The 18,955-nt window shown below is 38.8% G+C and overlaps 1 protein-coding gene across 1 annotated transcript in view; it reads right to left on the bottom strand.

The window, feature by feature from the left end:
* Positions 1–13,473, bottom strand: part of cpne7 (copine VII) — a 34,703-nt gene extending 21,230 nt beyond the window's left edge. The window contains exons 1-5 of the mRNA XM_061038299.1: positions 13,356–13,473; positions 11,775–12,095; positions 5,491–5,673; positions 4,242–4,316; positions 1,370–1,444 (exon numbers count right to left, since the gene is read on the bottom strand). Coding sequence (XP_060894282.1) covers positions 1,370–1,444; positions 4,242–4,316; positions 5,491–5,673; positions 11,775–11,948 — 507 coding nt within the window. The 5' untranslated portion in view covers positions 11,949–12,095; positions 13,356–13,473. The remainder of the gene's footprint in view (positions 1–1,369; positions 1,445–4,241; positions 4,317–5,490; positions 5,674–11,774; positions 12,096–13,355) is intronic.
* Positions 13,474–18,955: the final 5,482 nt, after the last annotated feature.

Raw genomic sequence — 18,955 nt, 5'->3', positions numbered from 1 at the left:
TATGTGTAAAATGTTGCACATTCTGCCTTTAAAGCTGGATTATTAAGTATTTTTTTAAAGAAAAATTATGAATACATACATCAAGAAGGGACAGGGTTCGAAACATGATTCTAATTGAATACTTTAATGTTAGTCTACTGCGTGTGTAAATAGAAAACTATTATGTAACCAGTTATCGTCAAGTTACTTAAAAATGTGAACGTCACTAATTGCTCTCATAAAAGTTATGATTAGCATTACTCAGCCAGGCTCTGTGCGTATTAAACAGTAGAAAGGACATCCTTAATGTCAAGTTTGGTTGAACACATGTAGAAAAAGAAAAAAAGAATGTGGACCTTTTAATTGAGTTGTAGAGCTAATAGATTGTTTGAGCCTCCTTGCCTTCATGAGGTCCTCCTGTTCTTTGAGTGGATACGTAAGGTTCACACATCCCTCCAACCCCATCCGTCTCCCTCAAAATCAGCTTTTGTAATGATTGTTCGTAGTAAAAAAATGCTCACTCTTGTGTCCCAGTTCACCAAAATGAAAACACTGTTGCTCCACAGCTGTGGAGGGAAAAATGTGGAGGGAAAAAAAGCAGCAAATGAGATTCACCAGGATTTCTGTTTAAACTCTACTTCTATAGCAGACTGGAATTATGTAGGGGCCATGACGCACATAAAACCAAGCTGGTTTTCCCCCCGTTGCCTTTGTGTAAGAATCAGGTTCCATTTCCAACAGAGCAGGTGTAGGCACGAACTGCCAAAATAAAAATAAGTGATGTAGAAAATTCAAATTGAACACCACCGGGGATCAAGGTCGACCTGTGACTATTGAATCCTAAGGCTTGCTCCTACGTACATGGGTGAGTTCAGATCATCAGAGCTGTGATTGGATGAAAGCTCCCGCTGTCTTTTTGATTGAAATGTGCCTTCAGCAAACTTTGACAGTGTGAGAGCAGGAGCAGCTAAGGTCAGTGATATCCAGCCTTAAAGAGACAGCATGAAATCAACTATTGAAAACTCACATAATGTGAGATATTATTCACCGTCAAGTACATTTGAAACAAGTATATTCACAAATCAATCAATGAACTTTAACACTTGAGAACATGTTATCACCATATAAATTTGGTATCGAGCATTTCATTTCTTTGCTGTTGCTTTAACATAAACTCATTCATTATTTGTGCATGACTGAAATATAATATTTCAAGTGGGCCTGACTTCAAGGCACCTGATGCATTGTGGGGTTAATTTGAGGTTGCACTGCAGTACCATGACAATGATATTTCTTCTTCTACTATCCCTGTCTAGTGCTATTAAAATACATGTTATGACAAATCATGCACACAGTTTCTATTTCCATCAGAACCATGTCCTTTCCTCACCTTATCATCGAGCTTCTTGGCACAGAAGGAGAGCTCCAAATATCCGTTGTTGCCAGAGATTTCCTCGGCATGGACCTGAAATTATATAAGATTTTAAATGTAATTTTTAAAAAATATGATATTTAATGGCATTTAAAAAGATAAATATATTTTGTGTGGTAATTAGAGAAACTCCTGTACTTACAATTCATCTGCACTTGTACTTAAATTTCAATATTATTCAGGGAGTAGACATTATGTCAGCTGCCACTGTGACACACTCACTTCTAAAACATAACCTTCATCTGCCATGTTTTTTAATTCAGACTGAAATTTAACAAAGGTCTTTTATACAAGTTTTATTGGAAGTTTGTATACACCATTTTTATTTCTATTAGAAAAAAAGCTTATTTTTATATAACAGTGGCACTGTGGTGAGCAGATAACAAAGGGAAGCGCTTTTTACTTAACACAGAATTGTTACCATTAAAATTGGTCCCAGTGTTTACAAAAAGAAGAAAGTTCAGATTTGCCATTTTTAAAAATCCGCACACATTCTGCTGCTTAACGAGGGGCTGTCTGGCCCTCTAACAGAACACAGAGGTACGCTCTCCTTCTCCATTTGAAACTGACAGAAACGTACACATCAAACTTTCAGCTGTAGAGCTTGCACGGCCAGGTCTTGACAGGACTTGACAGTAATGATTGGCAAAGTAGGAAACTTGTACTTTTTACCAGTCAGTGTTCTCTGAAAGGTATGAAGTGAGAAGAAAACGTCTTTATAAAAGGTCTAGGCTGAAGGTGTCTGAGAATTTCTCCTTGGCCTCTATATGCTGTTCTATTTCCATCACTTTTTTTTATCAAATCACTATTGAGCCATGTCAGTCCTGTTGAGATAACAACATCTCTTTCATACGGAGCTGTGTGTGAGCTGAGCCTCAGACGTTTTCATTCCATAATATTTACATATCGTTCATTAACAGTTGCCTTTTGTTGTACTTAACCTGAAAAATCTGCATAGCTACTTTTATACTTTGCGATCATGGTGGAAAAATGAGACAGTCGGAGTAAATACACTTTGAGCTGGCTACATTTGCTCAAAACTTCACAAAGACATTTAACTCTCTTCACCTACAGTTGGCAGTTCATGTTCTGTGTTTAGCTGGTGTATCTAGATTACCTTGTTATAAAAAAAGTAAGACCCAACAAACACCACCTTGTTTTGATGATCACAATACATTAAAGCCAGTCAACCTGCAGCCTCGCTAACCCTCTCCCCCAGATCAACAACAGCATTGAATGCCATTTACTTATTCAATTGTTTTCTGATTTTTCATTGTCTCTGGAACTGACAAATATATAAACTCTCTATAAGGGCGCAGCAAGCAGAAAAGAAGCAAATGGTAGAATTTTATAAATGCAGAAAACAAACAAAGACAGCATGTGTGGGTAGCAGCTACATGCTTGGATGAGGGTTTAACATCATGAAGCTCTAAATTCTCTATATTTGCAGAAAGAGATGGTCAGAAAATCCCCTCGAGTAAATTCTCAATATTATCTTCCAGACCTTATAAAAGGTCTTTGCTGTAGGCTGTGGTTGGAATAAATTCCAATTCTGGCAAGAGATGAAGTGATGATGATTTTTAATGGATGAGTTGTTCTAACTTTTCCTCACAGCACAAAGGTCCTGGGTTCAAATCTCAGGCCAGGTCATTACTGTATTCAGAGTTGAGGATGAAAAGCTTCCTCCCACTTGTGGCGGGTTGCATTGTGTACCAGTCCACATCCTGTATGTGCTGTATATGGTTGACGAGAGTAATGTCATTACTGTGCAGACCAGAGTGGAACACTGACCTGATCTGTTTGTATTGTGCTTTATATGGCACCAATCCCTAGTTAGCTTTAAAGAGCCCATATTATGCCCTTTTTGGGGTTCGTATATTTAATCTATGTACCTACTTTTGTACGTTCACAATAGTTAAAGTCCGAAAAAAGTGTCTGTTTTCATGTACTGCTCCTCCATGCTCCCTCTCCGCTCTGAGTCTGTCAGCTACACTCTGCTGAGCCCCCACTGTTAGACCCCACGTGGGCCAAGTCTGCTCTGATTGGTCTGCCGATCCGCTCTGTCGTTATTGGTCAGTTGCTCAGCACGCGTCTCGGAAATTTCAACATGAGCTGCAGGGCTTGCCACAACGAGCCAATGGGCTTAGATCAGTGATCTCACACTGACAATGACGCCGTACTGACAATTTTTTATCGAGGGGGGCTAGAAACGAGCATTACATGCAGCTAATGCTGCAGCTAACAGGAGGACGTAGGAGAAGCCGTGTTACGCATTTTTGCACATAGATGTGCCTAAACGTGCACAGGACACTTGGAAAACACACTAAAGGGCATATAAAACCAGAAAAGGCATAATATGGGACCTTTAAGATAGTGGTTAATGGACCAACATGATTTATTTTCCTCATGTAATGTCTAATGCATGCATCATTTTGAATTGGATTTGCTTGCTACCCTGGGTTGAAAGCAAAAAAAAAACCTCATCTCATGGAGGAAGTGTACTTTTAACAACTGTAAAAACAACAAACTATGTACAGTATATCTATATATATATACATATATATATATATATATATATGACAGATAGACAACAGAACAGATGAAGAGATAAGCACTTTAAGACAGACAGAATAAAAGCTCATAACGATGCCTCAGCAGATGCACAGATGTAGACAGATATCTTTCTGCTAATACCATCAATTTTCCATTCATTACTTCACTTGGCTTTGCTGGCCATTAGTCACTTCCATCCATTTCCCTTACATCCAGCAATTCCGACAAATCCATCTACCAGAGCAGTAAGGTAATGAGCACGATGTAAGAAGCCTACCGTGATGGTGGATTTGCCCGCATATTTTCCATACTTCAGCAACAAAGGCTTCATCATCTTCTTTTGGGCCACAATCTTCAAAAGAGAAACATAAATGTTGGTGTTAGGACTTAAATGCTAAGAGCAGAGAACAGTGATCTGAGTCATCAGCTGTAACTATCCATTACGTTGCATTTGTTGGACTTAAGTATGACAATATTCATTAATTTATTTTAAAAAAGGAACAGTGCACACTAATGAACATAAACTTGTTAATATGCCAGATTTAAGCCATAGGCTACTTCCCATCTGCTGTACTTTGGCAGCTTGGTCGTACATACTTATAGACATTTACATAAAGACCACAATGAATTATAGACAACAACATAAACTGTACTTTAGTTGACAGAGACACATATATACAAGTATAAAAAGTGGCTGTGCAATGTTGTTCAAAACAAACCAGGATAAAGTGACCTTCAGAGTTAAAGTGCTTAAAGTGCCTGCTACTGGATGTAAAATGTCAGAGTATTAAAGTTAAAAAGTTCTGGAGTATGGCACATGATTATAAGGTACTGAGGTAAATTGCACATTTTCCCCCGAGCCTGTAACTTTAAAGTGATGTTGTGATTGCACATACTGCACCCAGTTTGCATATACAGACATGTGTATGTGTGTAGCCTACTATTGCACAGGGTTAGCAAACATAGATGTTTGTATGTATGCATAATCAGGAACAGTAAGGTTTTAAAAGCCGAGCTTTTGAGTCGAGAGTGACAGCAGGGCCACAACTAAATTTCCCCTTAAAGTTAAAGACTAGATCCTGGTAAAGATAATAGTTATTCACAAAGCATCTTAGCCCTTAATAGAGCTCCTAAAGTAAAGATCTAAGGATGAAGAGTTTCTCACAGAGAAGAAAAAGGAGAGAAAGGTGATCATCACAATTCCAGTTCTATCACAGCCTCATATTAATATCAGTCAGATTAAGTAGACTCTTACAGTTACCAGCATGGTGAATAAACATGAGCACATAAATATAATAAAAATACACAATATTTGATATAATTAGAGCTCAATTAATTAAATAAAAGTTGTAATTTAATCTTGCATCAGAATGGTTCAAGAGTAAATTGGTGACTGTTATTTTTCGAATCAAAAGTAACGTTTCTGGGCCAGCGGTTACAATGGTCGGGCCAGTGATCTCTGAAATCAGAGGGCCACTGGCAAATTTACCTTAATGTCAACCCCTGCACACATTTTATCTACGTACCTGGCCCAGAGTGCACTCCACCCCACCCAGAAAGTCGTCATCACGGGTCCCGATGCTGTGGGTGCCGTGGATGTCATAGACTTCAAATCGCAGCTTCTGGACCTCCTCAAAGTAGTAGTCCAATGAGAAAACCTTGGCAAAGACCGGGTGCAAGTTGCTCTTGATCACTTCTGTCCTGTCGAGCTGAGAGTGGACACAATTTATAAGATTTGAATATTTCAAACACTTACATCTGGTATATTTAAACTTTGTAGTTTTTTGAATACACTGTGTGATTAAAGCAGTAGCACACCTTATGGATAGTCAACCTCTCTCTGACAAAGCAATAGCACTTCTGCAGACTGTATCCAGTATCATTGTACAGCAAGATCACTCAGAAATAGGATTGAAAACAATGTTTAACAGATTTGTCTTATTTTAAGGAGCACTTGGGCAGAAAGAAGGGCAAATATTATGAAGTTCAGTCAAGAGGATGATATGAGAGAAGATTGGAAGGCCTGGACATTTAATCTCAGCGTCCATGCTTGTCTTTCAGTGGCTGACAGTGAGAAGTTGAGCTCTTTGAGGCCCCCAATAGCTCTTAATGTAGGATTTAGCTCCCAAACAGATCCATGGACATGCATGCACTTTCCAATTTGTTGCCAAATTATTATCTAAAAATGATTTCAAGTCTGCGGAGATTATTTTTTTTAACATAAAAAAAATGAAATATTCACATAAAATTATCATGATGTATTGTGTATATGTTTATTTTTTATGCATGTTTGGGACTTAAACCTCAACCTATTTAAATCATGTAAAACAGAACAGACTCATTACAGTCTGCAGTTGATCAATTGGTTATACATCTAAAAGTGAATGTAGCGCTTTCCTTGTCATCTAAAACTGTTTGTTAAGAGTTTATCCTCAACATAGATACATATCCTTGGGTACAGTTTTGCATGTCACAGTCCAATGTCACTTTACAATGTTTCCCTCCCCTGATAAAACGACAGTATGTTTATGCCTTTAGATATGAAATAAATACAATAAAAAAAGAAGAAAGAAATAAAACCAATAGAAATGTACATTTTTGGTTAATGAATGCATTCATATTTTATTCCATGTGCTGATGTAAAGATTTATTGAGGCCACTATTAATAACATTTATCTGATTGAGAGTGGGATAGCTTTCAGTTTATAAGGATTCAGGAGGATATTGGATAGGAAAGCAATATTGGCACGGCTTAAACAGGGAAAACCATTTTTTTCACCTTTAGCCCCTCCCAGCAAAATCCCTTGATTTTGATGATCAAAGGCATTTGCGACCAACCCTTAACGCTCCTCATCGTTGGAACTGGAAGTGCTTCATCAACAATTTCTACAATTTTCCATTCGATATCAATCAATATTTCAAGCTGTGTTTAAATCCCTTAAAGCTGCCTATTCTGTCTCTTTTTTAATGAAAATGTGCTCCAGTATCTCCACTATTACATCTCACATTATTTTCATGACAGCCTGCCTTTTACTCTGTTTTACTTGTTCTTCTGACTATGTTTTAAAAACTACTTGACCCTGACCTTTACTTGTTTCACTATGTGCCACATGAGCAGCCTCCAAGTTTCTTGGCATCGGCATACAAGTTTCTGAACTCTTATGAAAGGTTCAACTTCATTCTTCTAAACATTATTCCCTTATTTGGTGTGTTTGTGAACGCTCATCATCCAACAGGCTGCTCTAAAACCTGCCATAGGTAACTGTGAAAGCTATGAAAAACAAAACAATTAACAACATTTCATCAAACCATTCAGTGACCCCTTGTTCCCTTTGAGCAGGGGCATCTTTCATCATCCTGAAAGAGAGCACTCCTGTCAGAAAAGAGATGTTTCATCAGAGGATTAAAGTGATGACTCAGACTCTATTGATCTGCAGAGACCGTTGCATCTAATGGGACAAGTTTACTAAAACTGAGTCAAGAAACCCCCTCTACCTGTATGCAAGCATCTTCATCATCTTCTACTTACACTTACTCAAGTTTTTGCTTTCTTGGTAACCCCGCCTGTGGGACCATTTCCTTGTTTGTTGTAATTTTGTGTTGTTTATCCTTGCTTCACATTGTTGCCTGTATGCATGCTGAGGATGGACCGCTGCCCAAAACATTCATGCATGAATAAACATTTTAATTGGACTTCTGTCCTGCTCCTGTTGTTTTCAATTTAGCTTTTAAGCATTCAGCACAACAGGGTTGAATGTGTTGAGTCGTTACATTACATTTTTTTTTTTTGCCTTTTTATCAATATGCAATTCAATTCGTTGTTCAGTCAATTCTGAAACAGTTCACATTTCAAAATGCTTGAACTAAAACATAAACAGAACATGGTCGAAAATAATCAGATTTTGGTCCTTGTCAAGGTTCTAGATGTATAACTAAAATATGTCTAAGCACCAGCCTCACTTTCTCAGCTTTAGAATTAAAAAAAACAATAATACTACTAATAATGATTTTTTCTTTTTTTTATGATGACAAACATCCCTCCCTTACCTTCAATCATTCCCATCTCTCATTATTATCTTTGCCTGTCTTCTCCTTCTCTATTCGTGCCATCTGGATGGACAGCTTTGGGATGAGTCTGTTTGCTGTTGAAAGCTTATCAGAGCTATGGAGGATAGGTTGTGCTGAAGCCTGAGACGCCTGTTTGTTGCTGGTGTGGGGCCAGAACTACAGAGTTTCCTGACATGGAAAATTAAAGCTTTCTCTGATCAGTCCTGACAGGTATGTAGAGCTTTATCTATCATAGTGAGCCCCTGTAGTTCAGGATAGATATCAACAAATAGATCTGAATAAACTCATTATCATGGGAGCACACGGAGTCCAGTTTACTCAAACACGGAGTCCAGTTTACTCAAAAAAAGAGAAACCTACTGTCAGAGAAAATAACATTGTCTATCTCCACCTTCTTTATATCATTTTTTATATTGTGCTTGAAGAGATCAGGTGATGAATTAAGGCTATAAAGACAAAGCACTTCAGCAAACAGCAGTAAGTCAAGGGGGGCATATCAGAGCGGAGAAAGAGGGTGGTGGTGATATGAGTGGGCTCAGCCTCTTACTCAGTTGTTGACGTAAGTAAACAATTTGCACAAGCAACGGTGCTGAGGGATTTGACAGCGGAGGATTGTAAAGTGGTGTGCACTGTCAGTACTGTGAATTCTCAGAGAGATACAGAGGTAGAGGTGGACAAAATAGACATATTTTATTTTTTCAAATTCTGATTCAGTCAATAGGTAGTAATAATAGACTATTAGAACCTTCTAGAGCGTTTTAAAGTCTTGAATTTGATCTTTTTAAGCCTCTAGAATTCTGGTTTAATGTACAAAATACAGCTTATGTTAGAAATGGGAGTATAAATAACCATCCACATAATCTGAGAGAGAATAAATATATACAACAATTAGAAAAACCTAATTGAAGGCTGATGATTGAAAACAGCTCAATTTGCTGTTTGAACCTTATTTCAAGACTGTGTGGGCGTGGCCGACCAAATAGATTGACATCTCTCCACACATAACAATGCTGCATGTGACAATTGGTTTAGTGGAGCTCTAGACAGTATGTTTCAATCGTGTCAGTCAGAATCAGAGGAGAAAAAGCCCAAAAGCCATCTGAATTAATTTTAATATAACAAAATCTTTTCTATCCGTATTATTGATAGCACTTAGCATAAACATGAAATGTTGCATCCTATTAGTTCTAATGCTATAAACGCAATGCCAATATAAAGCTCTGCAACCCCTTCCTCAGAAAGGTAACCACACCACATTTAAAACCCAGTGGCACCAGTTCACAAGTTCACAAGAAACTTAATTGTAAATATTTCTGTTTTGGATGGAAATATAGTTGGAAGGTTATTGTGTAGCTTGATATCAAGGGGATGTATGTAAGGGCATTGGTTCCCAAAGTGGGGGTCGGGGACCCCTTGCGAGGTCAGCGATACAAAACATAGTCAATTAAAAATAAAAACAAAATTAGTTAAATGAAAATGATATTAATAAGTTAAATTCTGAAAATGTAAGTTTGCACATGACAGCAACAATTTAGGTGTCTGCTGTTTTTTTATACATAAAGATGAACACACCTGTATGTCTATTCATTAAGTTGTGTATGTCCACTCTGTGCTAAAGTCAATACATTGAAATTACTATTCTGCTTCTAGCCTTTGTTACAATAAATGACTGTATAAAGTTATTTTATGGTTTTTAGGCTGTTGTATTCTTTTGTGATGTTCTTTTGTGTTACCAGTGTTTGATAGTCCTGTCAGTGCATGTGTATGTTGGTGCGCTACGTGTAATTGTAAAAATACTTACAACATGTCCCCTGTTGCTGTTTTGCAGTGTTTCCCTGCATGAACTTCGCCAGTTAAGGTAGCAGAAAGGTGGTAGGTGGTAACTACAGGGGGAGGTGCATTAGTTTAGGAGCTGTATCTTCAGTTTTTGGACTAAACACAGCGCTCTGTAACAGAGTATGTTTGTCTAAGTTTGCCGCTACAGACTACAGCCGGCTGTTACGTCACTAACAATAAAATTCTGATTGTCCTCAGCTGATACCTTCATGTTTAATCGAGGCTCTGTGAGATGAAACAGTGAAAAGACTCGTTAGAAAAAATTTAATCATACACAATGAAATATCAACACTTAACAACACATTTCTGTGTGTGCCCAAAGCTGTTGGATCTCACATATAGACGCAGGAGAATTTGAATCCCTTTTAGTTAGTTAGTTAAGGTGCGTGTTGTTAAGGCAGGTGCCTTAACTATATAGCACTGTGGGAAAGACTGGTTTGGTGTTGTATAACTGGACTAAAATTATTGATTCATAACAACAAAGGAGCTTTTTCATGTTTTAGCAAGTTGGTTAAACCCTGAGCACTTTTGTGAAAAATAGGTATCTGCCATGTTACTGTCAGTAAAGGGAAACACTACTAAAGGAGCCTATTTATATCTCAGGATTGCACTTGGTTACAACAGACAGACGGACGGACAGACGGACGGACGGACGGACGGACAGATAGACAGACAGATAGATAGATAGATAGATAGATGGACGGACGGACGGACGGACAGATATAGATAGATAGACAGACAGACAGACAGACAGACAGACAGACAGACAGACAGACAGACAGACAGACAGATAGATAGACAGACAGATAGATAGATAGATAGATAGATAGATAGACAGACAGATAGATATATAACACATCTGAGATCATTATATGTATTGCCTTCAGTAATTGTAGCTTAAAATAGCCACTCACATATGCTACATTGAACCCAGGTCAGTCCTCTCATGTAACAACCTACTTACTACCAAGAAAAATCCATAACTGCTGTGTGCTCCACACTGTCAGCTGAGTGCTTTTATCATCACATGCCACAAAATATTGTATCCATGTTCCACATTCATACAGCCCAAACATTACTGTGAGCTTCTTCAACAAATGGCTCCCATGTGACAGGAATCAAGCAGAATTACCTCCCATTTCAATAAAAGGGAGGTTTTTGTTGGATGAAGGGTTGTGGGACAATAAATCTATATAATTACATATTCTCTGTCACATTTTAACACTGGCACATGTTGGCACTCCTTCATGAACTAAACAGCTCAATTAATAGGGAAGTGAGAGACCTGCTGCCTGGCTTCAAATCAGATTGGGAACCATCCAAGAAAGTAAACATTTACAGCTGGAATACCAATCGACACACTTCATATAAGCAGTGTGGTTTTTGTCCACGCATGGAGACCAGCAGACTTTATAAACTGTCTTACAATCTGAATCCTACAGAGGAGACAAACAGCTGCTGTGTGAGCCTTGGTCTCTTCCAAATGCATGAAAGAACTGCTGAAAGTTTACCAAACCAATAACAGATTGAACTGGTTGGGGACCAGTGTATAGTATTTCCTGCATAAACACTGCTTTATCATAAAATATTACCTTTTCCAGATTTGTGATAATAGACTATGGGAGGAGGATTGGCAAAGTGTGCAATCCCCAAAGCCTTGCTGTGTAACTATTAAGAAAACAAGTGCACAGATCACATCAACATGCTGTAATTTGAAATCCTACATATGTATGATTCGAGGTACAATTCTTTACACATTAAATAGTGTGGTTAATGACTTAGAAAGGGAGATAACTAAAATATGGTGGATTCATTTTTACAAGCCTAATGCTACTGTCTACAGAATTGGTCCCATAAGGTCCAACTAGCATTTGTCGGAATAGAAAAAACAAAAGCGGGGGCTCACCTCTGTCCACTGCCCGTTGGTCTGTACCATGAGTATGACACAGGGGTCTGACTTGTTCAGCGTGTCTCGGTCCAGCAGAGCTTTGCAAGACACCCGCAGCTCCACTTTGGAGACGCAGGTAGCCGGGCCGCTGAGGCTGGTGGCAGGGGAGGTGGCCTCCTGAACGTCATTCATCTTGGCTCAGGGCGAAAGGAACTGCGAACCAGTGGAGCGGTGTGAGTGGTGTGAGGATGTTGGTTGTAGCGCCGAGGGGAAGGGTAAATATAGTGGTGGGTAGCTCAGTAAAGACAAGACACGCTCCCTGGAGACAGGCTCTTTTGACTTGATGACACACAAAAAAAAGAAGAGAGACTTCTGTTAAGTCCCAGAGGAGCAAAGAAAAGTCAAGCTGTTATCACTGCCTGTCTGAGATATCCCCGCGTGAGGAGGATCCTCTCACCTCCGTGATGATGAGAGACAGGACGAGAAGCTGTGACTTTAGAAGTCTCAATCAGACCGAAACAATTTAATAAAGGTGTCCACATCTAGTGCTTCTCCTTTTTAAATGCTCTTAACTCCAGTATGATAGAGAAGCAAGGATTCCTCCGCATCACAACACAATCCACAGGTACAAAAACAGAGACTTGACTGTCATTTTCCGAACAATGCTATTCAAACCCTGTTTCCAGTCCTAAACATAGTGGGGGGGTTAACTATTCTTGAAGTGACAAAAAGCTAAACAGTGGGTTTACAAACAAAAGTGGCTGATAAATTCAGGAATCCGACAGACACATGGCTGAGTGTCGTTTTCCCGTAGATGACAACATAACACTGAGAAAAGGACTTAGAAAATCCCTGCTGAAGTGTCCTTAAGCAAAAGGGTTTCAGAACTCCCCCCCCCCCCCTTAAGTGTTTGAAAGAGGAGGTAAGTATGAGGGCTGTACAGTGGAGGGTGGGATGGGGATGATGAATTTCTCTATCTTATTTAGCCTACTCAATGTTTTACTTTAAGTGTCGCATTCTAAGGAGACAAATGAACAAGAGCGCTGTGTGTTCGTGTGTGTGTTCGTGTGTGTGTGTGTGTGTGTGTGTGTGTGTGTGTGTGTGTGTGTGTGTTTGGCTTACAGCACCACGGACAGCGCCCGCGGTTTTGTTCACCAGCTGTGGGTCTGGAGACCAGATGTGACCCGAAAGCATCAATCTCGTTGCTCTAAATACATTCACACTGAATGGGGTTATGATAAACGAACCAAGCAAAAGTTGAAGTGATCAAAAACCTCTCGGTAAAGCAACACATCCGCGAAAGAGCGAAAAGCCGCCGATTTCATCCAACTACTTAGAGAAGGCGACACGGGAAACGCTACTGAACGGTGTGTTATTCATTTACAACAATAAAACAACTCTGCTACAAATCTGTGACAGACTAAAATTGGCGTTATTTCCTTCTTTCAAACAACAAAGCGTCGTATTAAAAAAAATAAAGCTACTTTGAAAACATCGTTTCTCGTTGACAGTCTGCGTCGAGTCCTCATCAAAAACAACAAAACATCAAGTGTGCTGACGGTCAAGTATGCTGTAAGAAACATAAACTCACTTCCCTACCTTTCGTTGTTCCTTACTCTCAAACACTTGTTTAATCCTCTCCCATATTAACACACTGCTTGATTATCTTTTTTTTCCTCCACTGAAACTCATTGGTTAGGCTGCTGAGGAGGGAGTAGGCTTGTCGAGATTGGGAGTGGAGAGAGTCCAGCTGCTGATGTAAGGATGGAGGGGAGGTTTTATCTGGGATTCGATTATTTGGAGTTCGAGTTAAGAATCGAGCCTTAAAAACTAACGTCAAGGCACGTTAAAAATGCATAACAAAGTCCTTAGAGATACTCTGGAAATATAGGTATATATTTTTTGATATGCTGAAATCAAGGATAGCCTACAGGTGTGACAACCTTGTAAAAAATAGTCAAATATATATGCTTTAAGCTCAATATAATTTCTAGAGATCGTTAATCCTCTGCAGCCAAAGTGAAGGACTTTTGATTTATTGTAGCTTATATACCGACTGATATATTATTCCGATATCTGATTTGGCCGATAACCAGTAAGACGATTTCATCAAAGTCTTTGTCGCTGATTTATGATGCCGATACTGTCATTTGCACATATTTCGTTCAAGTGAATTGCACAGACATTCAAGTCTCTGTTTGTAAAATTAACATTAAAGTTTGCATTCAATCTTTAGAATATAACCCTTGTCAAATATATCATATCATGCAATAGCCCAAGATTCTTTTCACAATGTTTTACATTCACTGGGCTTGATAACAAAACTGCTGTAAGCTAAGTTACATGTAAAATATGCCAAACTTCTTTTCATGTAACACCATGTTTACACATTGAATGTGCTGTATAACCGAGCTTTGCATACTGTGGACAAACATGTTTTTGCTTCATACACAGATGTCCCTGCTGCTACATCAGCAGCAAGTGTAAAACATGAATCTCTGATCAGAGTAGGAGCCATTTTCCTGCATTAACTGGACCTTTTGTTGAACAATGACATTACAATCTAAAATGAGATGCATGGGCACCAAAGCACACGTGAAGATAAAAGGGGAAATCAGATGCTAGAAGGATAACCATCTCTGTTTGCTAATTTGCTCTTAGAAAAGAAGAGAATTTATCCGTGTGTCAAGGGCTGGCTTTGTCTCATCTCATAAAGAAATGCATAGGAAGCACATGAGGACGGAACATATCAGGGACATAAAAGGATGGATCTTCCCGTAGCAGCCTATCAGAACCAAGGCTCCATGTGGGAGCTCCAGACAGTTAAGGACCTGTGACTCTTTGCTCTTTTCCTGTTATTGAAAACACACACACATAGCTGTTTACTCTATGTGAACATACACTGTAGCCAAATGTTACATAAAAATGATCATGACCTGATTCATTGTGTAGATGTTCAATCAATTGACAGCAATGTATGTTATGTAAGGTATTGTTTAAACACATTTATGCTTGAATCTTTTCACAGTCCGCCCACAAATGTATTATTTTCATGAATGTATTTCCAGACATTGCATAACATTTATAGATTTTTAGATTGCACTGAGGCTCCTGCAGAATTCTGCAAAAACAGAGCAAAGGCTGTAAAAGACAAAGGCGCTAACAGGATAAACAGAATCACTTCGGAAAATTTGGTTTCATCAGACATACACTTAAAATGACAACATAAAAGCCTTGCTTTAACTGTTTAAAAGCACCGTGTTGGCTTGGCTGTTAGTTGAAGAGCACTTTTGTAACCTGTAACATGTTGTTCCTGACTACTTTTAAATATCAGGACTCTGAAGTGTCCTTCAAATAGAAATACTTTTCTTTTTTTTCCATTAAAGCTTTGCAGCATTACAACTTTGTCTTTGATTTAAAGAGTACAAGGCTGATTCTTTTAGACTCTCAGAAGCTTTCAGCTAGTAATACGAAGCGAGCAGAAAAAAAAAAGGCAGGTCAATTTATTGTAGCAACTCCCAGCTTTTAATAATCTGCTTGGTTAAGATATGCAATTTTACCTTTTTTGGTGAAATTCTCAAACCCACACCTCAAAGTGCATACACTGTTTTAAACATGGGATCTGGCTGTTTTCTGACATCACCTCCAATTAGTTCTTTCCTGCAGTTCTCACCCCCAGTGCCTTTTCTTCCATGAGTACTCAGAGTCGCTCTACTTTGGGCCTCACACCTGAGCCCTGTTACACGACAGCTCAGAACAACGGCCATCTGCTGCTGCTGCTGCTGCTGCCGCTGTCTCAACACCTCACAGGACGTTCTCTGAATGAACACATGGTTCATTTATGCAACCCCTCTGCACTTCCATTCAGCGCTCGGCTTGGTGATTCTGACCACATTGCATGCTATACTCATAACAAGGTCTCTTAGCATGGTCTAATGCACTCACATTTTCTGTCTAACTAACTCCTGTGTTTGTGTAATATCATCCACAGTTTTCCACCAGCAGCTCCCTGGAGAAACACTCATTTTGAATGTAGGTAGGTTTTTTTTAAGCACACCATTGATTCTCTAGTCTTTCCTATTGGTGTTGGTAGCAGTAGCATCTCTTTTAATGGTAACCAATCAGTCTGCTTGTGTTTCAGCTCCACTTTAAAGCTTCCTGAGCAGAAATGCTTTCCTTTTGAGTGTCCTCAGTCATCATTCTATTCGCCTTACTGACTGAAGGTGACACTGTTAGATAAAAGCAGCACAGGCGAGTCCTTCACTTCAGTTGGACAGAAGTAATAGTCCCTGTAGGGGTACGGATTTTAAGGTGGAAGATCAGGTGAGCAACATAGAAAAACAAGTTGTTGCACAGAAATTGGCACCTTTGAAAGTGTTCGATGTAAGAAATATTAAGAGAATAGTCGAGTTAACATTCACAACTACAAAACTGTAACCAAAGCAGCAGGGGGGTTTATAATATATGGCAGAAATTCAAGATGGTAGCTCATAACACACTGAAAAATTCAGAGAAGGAATATTACGATTTTGGATTTGTAGCCCTAATCTCCAGTTAGGAACTCTTTGTTTCTGTCCACTTTTGCAATCCCATGGGAAAGTTGTTATTATGATCTTTTTTCTGGTTTGGTCCTTTACCTGTGGGAGTAGTTTTGGTTTTCTTTTTACATAAAAATGACATTTCTTTCTTTTAATGGTGAAATGTATCACTTATTAATAATCTTTGCCTTGGAAAAAAAAAAATGTCAAAGTCTGTTTCTGCAGCATACTGTTCTTCATGTCGTCTGACACTTACCCCCAGTAGCAGTTTCAGGAATTGAAAATAACATGATAGAAATAGTCAGTCACTTTGCAGATGGACTTCATGCTTTTGCAGCTCATGAAGAGGTAGGTACAAGTATTCATTTCACTCAGTTTCATAACCAGCTAAAATCTCATCATGGAAGCTATAAAGTGACAGCTTTATACAACATTCTCATCTCTGTGTTGTCATTGGTCTTTTATCATTAAAAACACATTTCAAACAATAATGTTTTAAACTGCAAAACTCTACTATTGCTGTTAAAACATGCTTTTCTGAAACCTGTGATCGCATGCTCCCACAACTTCATTACTGAATTTATCCAAACCATCTTGCTCCACACTTCGTGTATAACTTAGAATCCCAAACTATTACATTCACAGTGATAAACCACCGGGGGCAAAGAATTGATTCCTCATACCATAGAAACACTACCTGTAGATATGTCTCCTGTTTCTGCATGATTACAGACTTAAATGACAGATTGACTTTTTGTCAATATACTGATCAATGAATGGACTAACTGTCTCAGATCTGGGTCAGTCTTGGATCATATACATTGACCTTGTTAACATAATCCCCTCTTTCCTCATGTTACTGCTTATCTAAACTAAAGAATTATCTCTAAGCATCTCAAGTGATGTTAGTTTACCATAGTGTAGACACATTTCCTATCACTGGCCATTAACACACTTTTAAGTTTAAGGCATTTTATAATGTTTCAAACGCTGGGAATACACGAGACACATCAAGGAAAGTTGGTACGAGGAAACGGTTATTTTAGTCCTTGTATTCTATTACATTTGTATGAGCTACAATATTTTTTGTGAAGTTCCCTAACTAACTTGAGGAAAAATACCACCATCTTTTTCTGTGCCCATTTCAGCAGTATCAATCACCTTTGGTCCAAAATGACTCAACGGTCCACTCACCTCCATTAACTGAATAATTTATCTGCATGCTGATGTCTGGAACACAGTCAGACACCTAAGGAGACACAGACAAGGACGTTTAAGTCTCACATCATCCTGCCTCCTGCAGTCTGTGTATGTTGTTGTTCATACTGGAACTGGAAATTATCTAATGGTAGTAATTGATACATTCAAAATAGACTATGTCACTTTTTTGGGGGGTTTCTCTGCACCCTGTGAGTCATCTATTCAGTTCACTTGATCTTAACTACACAGTGCACTCGACATGTGCACATAGTTTTGGAGTCTCAGTTGTCATAGCAATGATCCATATTAGCAGTCTGTTTTGCTTCAAGTCCGTCAGCTCTTAACCTTCTGTATAAAAATTAACTTCTCCCACTGCTGAAGCTGAGAACAAAATCGTCCCAGTGGGAAGATATTTTTTACATTCTCCACTCCTTCCCCTGCCTGTGGGGTTCTTATTGACTTCCACCACTGCTACCTGTATTCAACACGCTGTGGAAACGGTAAAGGTCTTCTGTATTATTTCGGTCTTTCACAGATGTGAGGCTCTGTATGGATTAGACTTTTCATCTGGCTAAGACTTCGTTTTTAAGGTGAATATCTGAATAATTTGTTTACTGAACCTCTCTGAATGAATGCATCAACTTGTTATGTGCTTCTTTCCTCTAACTCCTTACATAATCTAGGGATCAAATGGTAAATTCTACTCCAATTACATTTTCACTACCGGCGAATATAATATACTGAGCTGATGACAAATTTTACATTTCCTCAAACAGGAAGAAAAAAGCCATATCTTGCACACCTTCATGTGTCCATTAATGTGCAACATTTTGAGCCTCTGGTGCCACCTACTGCTTCAAACATGAGCTCAACATGTCAGGTTTTACTGCACAGCATCAACATTCAGTGTCATGTCAACTTCCAGCAAACCAAGTGTGAAAAAAACAGGTAATGCATTTCACACCATCATCTGCACTTATTGCCTATAAGTACAGATACTGGTTATGTGCTCAAACCCATACAGATGCTCATGTGGCCAAAGCTCAGGAGGGATAAACCTTATGAAAGTTACTGAACCTGGTGTGATTTCACAGTAGTTACAGGTGTTTTTCAGTTGGAAAAGAACAGGTATTACAGTTTGTGTAACCTTGTTGAACTCCATTCATCTCCTTCACTTTCATGGTTTATTTATCGTACATGTTGCTTTCATCTTTGATTCATATAGCAGACGATTGCATCATTTAGTCTGCTGTCAAACAAACGGATTAAATCGAGTAGGCTTATCTTTTTGCCATCAGGTTTTTCATGAACTACTGCCCTTTTCAGTTTTTATTCCCTTGTTCCCAAAGTGTGCGTGTATGTATTCCCCAGAAGTCTGGTCACATCCATGTTGATACAAAGGAGTGCCCAAGTCCCCTGACCATTACAGTTCTTAAGTTCACAATGATGACATTCTCACAT

Source organism: Labrus mixtus, chromosome 1 (assembly GCF_963584025.1).
Source record: "Labrus mixtus chromosome 1, fLabMix1.1, whole genome shotgun sequence".
NCBI lineage: Eukaryota > Metazoa > Chordata > Actinopteri > Labriformes > Labridae > Labrus > Labrus mixtus.
Note: the sequence above shows the minus strand (reverse complement) of the source record. Positions and strands in the feature narration are given on the sequence as shown.